Source organism: Sinocyclocheilus rhinocerous, unplaced genomic scaffold (genome assembly GCF_001515625.1).
Source record: "Sinocyclocheilus rhinocerous isolate Xijiao unplaced genomic scaffold, SAMN03320098_v1.1 scaffold1938, whole genome shotgun sequence".
Lineage (NCBI taxonomy): Eukaryota > Metazoa > Chordata > Actinopteri > Cypriniformes > Cyprinidae > Sinocyclocheilus > Sinocyclocheilus rhinocerous.
Window position 1 is genome coordinate 1,136,195 of NW_015629065.1, and position 8,646 is coordinate 1,144,840.

The 8,646-nt window shown below is 34.8% G+C and overlaps 2 protein-coding genes across 3 annotated transcripts in view; both read left to right on the plus strand.

Moving 5' to 3' along the window:
• The first annotated feature begins 401 nt into the window (after window positions 1-401).
• On the plus strand, window positions 402-3,118 carry LOC107738772 (snRNA-activating protein complex subunit 5-like). The gene is made up of 4 exons (XM_016550618.1): window positions 402-532; window positions 1,023-1,138; window positions 1,216-1,290; window positions 2,239-3,118. The coding sequence occupies exons 2-4, from the start codon at window positions 1,049-1,051 to the stop codon at window positions 2,416-2,418; spliced, it is 345 nt and encodes a 114-aa protein (XP_016406104.1). The 5' UTR covers window positions 402-532; window positions 1,023-1,048; the 3' UTR covers window positions 2,419-3,118.
• A 1,239-nt stretch (window positions 3,119-4,357) lies between these two features.
• Window positions 4,358-8,646, plus strand: part of lctlb (lactase-like b) — a 9,106-nt gene continuing 4,817 nt past the window's right edge. The window contains exons 1-12 of one of the 2 annotated variants that reach the window (XM_016550540.1): window positions 4,358-4,522; window positions 4,672-4,851; window positions 5,017-5,177; window positions 5,265-5,352; window positions 5,434-5,543; window positions 6,347-6,475; window positions 6,564-6,659; window positions 6,750-6,804; window positions 6,879-7,040; window positions 7,122-7,396; window positions 7,557-7,683; window positions 8,018-8,217. In XM_016550540.1, coding sequence (XP_016406026.1) covers window positions 4,722-4,851; window positions 5,017-5,177; window positions 5,265-5,352; window positions 5,434-5,543; window positions 6,347-6,475; window positions 6,564-6,659; window positions 6,750-6,804; window positions 6,879-7,040; window positions 7,122-7,396; window positions 7,557-7,683; window positions 8,018-8,217 — 1,533 coding nt within the window. In that variant the 5' untranslated portion in view covers window positions 4,358-4,522; window positions 4,672-4,721. Of the gene's footprint in view, window positions 4,523-4,621; window positions 4,852-5,016; window positions 5,178-5,264; window positions 5,353-5,433; window positions 5,544-6,346; window positions 6,476-6,563; window positions 6,660-6,749; window positions 6,805-6,878; window positions 7,041-7,121; window positions 7,397-7,556; window positions 7,684-8,017; window positions 8,218-8,646 lie in introns of both variants that reach the window. The other variant, XM_016550538.1, reaches the window with a different exon arrangement.

An 8,646-nucleotide genomic window follows, 5' to 3' on the forward strand; every position in this document is an offset into this window, starting at 1 on the left:
TATTTATATATTATTATTATTATTGTTATTATTTATATATATTATTAATTTATATATATATTATTATTATTATTATTATTATTATTTATATATTATTATTATTTATATATATATAATAACAACAAGTTTATGATAATAATTTTAAATCTAAGAACAGTATATTGGCTTTCTTAAGCCAACATTATTATAAAAGATGCCCTGACATTATCATTTATATTTACTGTGTTAGTTTAATGATACAAAATAAAATCTAGAAAAAAAATATTAAATACATAAAACTAAATATTATTATTATATTATTATGTATAGTTGTATCGTCTTTTTGTTTATTTTATATTATATAATATAGAAGAAGGGAATGACTCTGGACAGTTCAAACCTGCGGCACTTTTTTTACGTGCTTTATGCGCATGCGTGCTGAAGTGCGCGTGACTTGTTCTTCAGAATGCTACAACTGTGGAGTTGAGAAGAAAATAAATGAACAGTTTAATCGAAACCATGCACTTTCCTCAGTGCGTGTTGAACCAATAAAGTAAGTCAAGTCGTTTAGTTTATGAGGCTAAAAAAAGAAATAACGCTAAACGAGATCAATTGCTTGTAACTGTTTTTATTTCCGCTAGCATGCTTGCTAAATGAGCTGAGTCTGCACAGTGCATCATTGTAAGATGTGTTCCGACACGGTTTTACATTAGAAAATGTCAGTAAAATAACCGTTTAGAAGATGCATTGTTTATGTATATTAAAGGTCTGAATAAAACTCGATAACTCATGGAATGACAGCGTAATTCCCAGGTAAAGCAACAGAAGCCTTTAAACCACAGGAGATCAGGAACATGATGTACTCATGAACCAAACAGCAAGCACGATTACAAATTCCATCTTACTGGCTGTACAGTTCATTTCAACATTGTTTAAATGTAATTTGTAGTTCATAAAAAGCAATACATGTTTGTTTCTTAATTCTGAGGTCATGTCCTGTAATAGAGCAAACTAAAGACATGTTCTTCTTGTTTTATGTGCAGTAATGCTGTAGAAACACTCATCCACTATGCTGAGTCGCCTTCAGGAGCTCAAGAAGGAAGAGGAGACTCTTCTGAAAATAAAAGTCATGCTGCAAGATCAGCTCAACAGACTTAAGGTAAGAACAATCGTGTAAAAATGTCATTGTGGTCTCTGTGCATAAAACTGATCTCTGTATTTGTTTATGTTCATCAGTTTGAGGAAGGGACCCTGAGGTCAATGATAAATGCACAGTCTGAAGAAAGCCCAAATGAAGCCCCTGCCCCTGAGGTAAATAAACAAAAGGACAAAACCAAAAAAAATTTTCTTCTTCCATTATTCTGAACTGGTGATTTACATTAAAGGAGTGGTACACTTAATAATATTTTATAATAATAAAAGTAACAGTAAGTATAATAATATTTTGTGCTCCGATTTTCTTTTAACCTATTATTTTTGTTGAACATTTTTTCATGAAACATTAGGCAGAATTTCTAAATTTGCCTTTCATACGACATATGTGAATAGTTATTTATACTGCAAATCTCCATAATGGGAAAAAAGCATCATAAATTCACATTTGTGGTCAATGCCTTTAAACTTGCTGCATCGTTATTGGTCACATGACACAATCAGGTCAGAACAACATGAGATTAAATTATGATAAAGTTTTCAGGTTACACTACCATTCGAGACTTTGGGATCAGTTTTTTTTTATATGAAAGAAATTAATGTTTTTATTCGGCAAGGAGACAATCAATTGATCAAAAGTGACATTAAAGACATTTATAATGTTAGAAAAATATTCTATTTCAAATACATGCTATTCTTTTGAAGTTCTATTCATCAAAGAATCCTTAAAAAATGTATCATGGTTTCCACAAAAATATGAAGCTATTTTCAACATGATTTATAATATGACAAGTTTCTAGAGCACCAAATCAGCATATTAGGATCATGTGACATTGAAGAGTGGAATAATGGCTGCTAACAATTCAGCTTTGCCACCACAGGAATAAATTACATTTTATAAAAATAGAAAACAGTTATTTTAAATGACAATAATATTTCGCAATATTACTGTTTTTACTGTATTTTTAATGAAATAAATGAAGCCTGGGTGAGCATAAGAGACTTTCTTCAGAATTATTAAAGCTATTCTTTTAAAAAACAATTTAAGTTAAGACAATTAAGATGTTTCTCTTGACAAATTATGGTGTTTATATTTGTTGTGCGCAGGTGGAAGTCAACCTAGATGATGAGACTGAGATCAACCAGACCAAACTAGTATTAGGTGCTCAAACAGACTATGACATGGAAGAAGAAGAGGAGGAGGAAGAGGATGATGACGAGGATGATGACGCAGACGATGACCTCGATATGGTGCTAGAAGATGAGGAAGATGAAGATGACTACTGACTGTGCCTGCAAAGACGGCGTTATCATTTACTCCTGTGTTTAGGTGTGTAGTCTGCACATTTGGCATGCTGATAGAGACTACATCAGTCTCTCTGTCTTAGATTGGTGTTGCTTTAGATAAACTGTTGGTTCACCCATCTATAAAATCCTCCAAAAGTATGTGTAGCACAAATACAACTCCTCCTATTACTGTGCTATTGGCCAAGCCTGCACTTTATGTATTTTTTAAATACATATACATTAAAGATTGCACCAATTCTATTTCATGGTGTTCATCGAGTGATGCTGTACTAAATAGGCTTTATTTAATATTGTATTGTATTGCTTTCAGATTGAATGCATTATGATTATGAAGCTGATGATAAGTATTACGTATGTACATGTTCATGTTGTGAGGTATTCGCAGAGGTACTTTTTCTATTTGGAGTGAGTGTGTGGACTAGGCTGTGTGTGCATGGGCATGAGAATTGTTCTAGCTGAGCCAGTATTCTAACTTTTTTGTACTTCATGTGCAGCATTGTTAATGTACAGAGAGTTCCTATGTTTTCTTAAAGAAAAACATCTTTTCTGCAGATTTTAAAGAAGGTGCTCAGCGTAATTGCATTTTAAAACACTTCAACTTAGCACTGTCTCTTTAACAGAGCGATGCAGGTTGTTTGGTTAGGTGTTTTGGTGTTGCCTTGATGTAAGTGTATGATGTGTGAATGACATTTTTACATTACACAGTAGGTACATGCTAATAAAGGCGAGTATGATGATCAGATATGATGACAGATGCATTTCCTCTGTCGGCCTGTATTATTAATATAATAAATTACAGTTTCTGTGACAACAGACTTCTGCCCTCTCCCAACCACAGCATAAACCTGCAATGCAGTAAAAACACTACCAGCATTCAGTATTTTCAAAAAAAGCTGTTAACAGTGTACTACGCTTCACAAAAAGAGGGGCAAACCTGGAGACAAATGAAGCCACCATAATGGATTAATTTATATTCTTATAACTTTAAGAATGTTTAATATTTATATGTTCTTAAAGTGCAAAATAGAATGTTTTAGAAATAAATATGTATATCCTATATATTGTGCAAAATAAATGTTAATATTAATGTTTAATATTTGATTTTTTTTATATAGAAAGCAAGGTTTATGGATACATCAAACATTTTTTAATTAGCTATTCAATTTTAACAATGTACTACACTTTACACGAAAAATGATGCAACAACAGTATATTATAGATAATATAGATCGCAATCTAATAACTTTAAGAATGTTTAATATTTATATATTCTTAAAGTGCAAAATAGATTTTAGAAGTATTTGTTTTAGAAAAAAATAAATATGTATATCCTCATATATAGTGCAAAATAAATGTAAAAACATTTAATTTTTTTATTTATAATTGTTTATTTAATACTATTTTATTTTATTTCTATTATTTTATATAGAAAGAAAGCATGCTTGTAGATACATCACTTTTTTACATTTGTAATTCAATTTTAATGTATTACACTTTTTATTTGTATACACTGTTTTTTTTGCAATTTTTAAAAATATATATTTTTATCTGTACATTTTTCATTAATAATACTATTTTATATAGAAAGCAAGGTTTGTGGATATATCACAGTTTTTTACATTTGTAATAAAAAAAATTATTTCCTCCATTAATTGCTTTTCAAACATTACTACTTGCTAAATAGAAGTTGTGGATTACTAAATCGCAATAACTCAATAACATAAGAGTCAGAGTAAGACCTGAAACCTGTTGTATAATATTTGGGTCAGTTTATCCCACCTGTCATTGTTGTTGCAACATTAACTTTGCTTACAGAGTGAAACCCTTGTTTGTGGGAGATCTGTCCACCATTGCAAAATGTGATCACAGTCCATTGACCCTCAATAGGGAGGCTTTTGGGTCTACAGTGGGGTCATGGGACCACCTTTAGTACAGCACAGCGCTTTGCCACCCAAGCTGAACAGTAACAGACTCTGTATGGCAACCTTCAAACTTCAAAACTGGATGTGATATCAAGGTGTGGGATAGTTTTCATCGATTTTAAAGGCAGTTCCATCTGGAATCAATGCAAATTCTGAGAAAGGTATGTTCAAATCAAGAGTACGAGTGTGAAAATGTAATTTTCTAGATGTTGGAAAAAGGTTTTAGTCATTCATTACTGGGCAAACTGCATTGTGTTTAGTAACAGCGATGAATGATGTCTAGTGAAACGGTAACTACCTCTCAAATCAGGAGAGCGTGGTACTGATGAGAGTCACTGAGCTGGAGCTGAGATCTGGAATATGATGCTGTCACACCGTGTTGGACGAGCGTGTCATGTGCTTGTGCTGGTGTTGTGTCTGTCTGCGGCTGAGGACTTCGGCTGGTCAGCGAACAACCACGACTCCTTCTATTATGGCATTTTTCCAAATGGTATGATGCCACCATTACTAAACGGATTCCTTTCTCAGACATTATGGCCTTTGGGAAATGAATTGATCTGCATGGATATCAATGATGAAAGTTAAATACATTAACTGACAAATAATACTTAACGTGAAAGAATTGTATTCTCTACCGTTTCACTTCATTTGTCAGGATTTTCGTGGGGCGCCGGCAGTTCAGCCTATCAAACAGAAGGAGCCTGGGACAAAGATGGGAAAGGACTGAGCATCTGGGATGTGTTCACTCATAAGAAGGGAAAGACGTTCTTGAATGATACTGGAGACTCTTCATGTGAGGGATACTACAAATTCAAGGTGACCATGCTGGTTTTTGCTATGACATTGAATATGAAATGTCCCAGCTGAAATGCAACAACATTTTTGCTTCATTTTCTCGTATAGGATGATATTTCATTGATAAAAGAGCTGAATCTGAGTCATTATCGGTTTTCCATCTCCTGGCCTAGGATCATGCCAACTGGAATCAGGTGTAAGTATCCATACTGCTGGCTCTAGGTAGGATTTTTATATATTCCCAAAATATTTGACCTCCACTTTTGTGTATTTGCAGCTGACCATGTGAATGAGAAAGGAGTGAAGTACTACAATGCTCTTATTGATGAGCTGCTTGAACACAATATTACTCCCATTGTGACCCTTTATCATTGGGACCTGCCACAGGTGTGTATTCCTGAATATATCCAATAGGCCTACTAATAGCGCTATTTAAAATATTATATTCTGATTTATTTAACCTCTCTAGAACGTTTTGATGAATAGATCTTAAATGGCATATTTTATTTGAACTAAAACAAGGCTGTGAGGCAGCAGACTGTTCAATGGGCTTTAATGCCTTTGACTTTTTGCTCGTTCAGATAACGCAACCTTGTGTAATAAAATTAATAAGGACATAAAACAAAAACTGTGGAAAACGTGTTGTAAAAAAAATAAAACGTGATATCGTGTGTCATATTTACTGCTGCTCGACGAAATGTTCCAAGTGAAATCCAAAAATCCATCGGGAGTTTCACGTGAGAGCGGAAATATTCCCCGCGTAAATTTAGCAACGGTTTTAAGTTGGATGTGGTTTCGCTGCGTTGACCAACAAGTTGCTTGGTTAGAATGTGATTTCTGTATGTGCTGTGCTTTATATATCTCTACATCTCATACATCCCTACATATTAATTTTAATTGCTTTTTTGCCCACATAAAGTCCGAGTTTTGCTAATGTGGCAGCACCTTAAGATAACGAACAGAATTCGCCTGTCCATCACTGCCTCCTTTACATTTTCTAAACAAAAAGAGCCAATTCGATTCATTTTACATTTACTTAACCCTCTCAACAATATTTTTCAACAATATCTCTAAAGATGTGACAAGTAAAAAGATGAATACACGTTTAATGAATTTCATTCATCCACTCTATTGACTGCAGTAATAAGGAAGGTTTTATCATTTATCAATTTGTCTGTACATTTGGACAGGTTTTGCAGGAGAAATATGGTGGATGGCAGAACATCAGTATGATTAATTATTTCAACGACTTTGCCAATCTTTGCTTTGAACGCTATGGGGACCGTGTCAAATACTGGATAACTTTTAATAACCCATGGGTACGCTCACTCTATTCATCTCTAGTTAATAACAGCGAATTAAAGAAATGTGTAAAGGATTAGGTTATTAATGCTCATTGTGTGTCAGTCAGCGGCAGTGGAAGGATATGAAACTGGAGAACATGCTCCAGGACTGAAGCTCAGGGGCACTGGGGCCTACAGAGCAGCTCACCACATCATTAAGGTAACACTTAGCTTCCCTGACATGATATTGTATCATAGTATTTCAGAATGGAGTTACTGTATAATACTGTTTGTGTTGGTTTACTAACAGGCACATGCTAAGGTTTGGCATACTTACGGTACTCAGTGGCGAAACAAACAAAGAGGTATGAGCTTTCCAGTATCTATAAGTTTATTAAAAATCACACCCTCTGAACCCTCTGGCTGCTTTCTTCTCTAGGTATGGTGGGTATTTCACTGTCCGGGGACTGGGGAGAGCCTGTGGACATCACTAACCAGAAGGACATTGAGGCTGCAGAGAGATATGTACAGTTTTACATAGGCTGGTTTGCTACACCCATCTTTCATGGAGATTATCCTCAAGTGATGAAGGATTTCATAGGTACTATTGCTAAGTAGATGTTGAATATGTGAGGTTAAGAATGGTGCAATCCAGCATATTAATAACAATTTTGTATCCAAGGGAGGAAAAGCGCACAGCAGGGTTTGGGAACGTCTCGCCTTCCCATCTTTTCTTCTCAGGAGAAGAGTTACATCAAAGGCACCTCTGATTTCCTAGGTGTGGGGCACTTCACCACACGCTACATAACCCAAAAGAGCTTCCCTTTCAACCGTGGCTCCACCTACTTCTCAGATCGGGATGTAGCAGAGCTGGTCGACCCACGTTGGCCTGATCCTGGTTCGGAGTGGCTCTACTCGGTTCCTTGGGGTTTCCGCCGTCTGCTCAACTTTATAAAGGTGCACAAAGGCTGTCGTTGTTTAAAAGGCACTGTTTCACATCATTTCCTCATGCTGAATCTTTGATCTTGTTTCATAATATATATTTATTAGTAATGTCTTTGTGACAGTGTCATGTCATGAATTGACAACTTTTGACTTGCTCTTTGACTTTCTAAAGACTCAATATGGGAACCCCATGATCTTCATCACTGAGAATGGGGTCTCAGAGAAGATGATGTGCACAGAACTGTGTGATGACTGGAGGATACAGTATTACAAGGGTTACATCAATGAGATGCTCAAAGGTAGCCAGTCCAAAAATGAGTAAAGGGATGGGTCACCCAAAAATGGAAATTCTGTCATCATTTACTCACCCTCGTGTTGTTTAAACTAGTATGACTTACTTTCTTCTGAGGAACACAAAGGATATTTTGAAGAATGTTTAAACAGTTTTTGTCCATATAATGGAAGTCAATGGGGTACAAAACAATATTAGACCCCATTAACTTTCGTTGTATGGACAAAAAACCAACAACACATACATTGAAAGTCATACAGATTTGGAATGACATTATGGTGTGTAAATGATGACAGAATCATCACAAATTATACTGTATTTTATTTGTTGTTAACCTGCAGCTATCAGGGATGGAGTGAATGTAAAGGGCTACACCGCTTGGTCCCTTCTGGACAAGTTTGAGTGGGATGAGGGCTATTCAGAGAGGTTCGGCCTGTACTATGTGGACTTCAGGAACAAAAACAAGCCTCGCTACCCCAAGGCCTCTGTTCAGTTCTACAAACGCATCATTAAGTCTAATGGATTTCCCAATCAGAGAGAGGTACATCTATTTTGTTGAAATAAGTTTACATTGTGAGTTACTAAAAAAAAAAAGAATTAAAGACATAATTACCTAGTCCTAGAGATATATAAAAGTAATATGTTTCTTCTTCTTATGTTTTCGGTTTTAACATAAAATGTCAGTTTTATATTTTGCAACGACTCTAGCTAAACCATAAATACACAAATATATACTGTATATGTATGTATGTATACATATAAAACACAAAATACAATACCTAAAAGACTACAAAACTGCGGAGGGAACCAAATCACATACCACACACTCATAGTTAAATAATAAAAGCCATTTTTAAGGAAAGTGCTGTTTGCTTGCTGATTAAAGGAGTCATATGATGTTGCTAAAAATAACATTATTTGGTGTATTTGGTGTAATGAAATGTGTTTATGCGGTTTAAGGTAAAAAAAA

Coding starts and splice junctions, on each gene's coding strand:
- LOC107738772 (XM_016550618.1), top strand. CDS start 1,049: ATGCTGAGTCGCCTTCAGGAGCTCAAGAAGGAAGAGGAGACTCTTCTG. Junction 1,139..1,215: donor ATCAGCTCAACAGACTTAAG/GTAAGAACAATC, acceptor TATGTTCATCAG/TTTGAGGAAGGGACCCTGAG. Junction 1,291..2,238: donor ATGAAGCCCCTGCCCCTGAG/GTAAATAAACAA, acceptor TGTTGTGCGCAG/GTGGAAGTCAACCTAGATGA.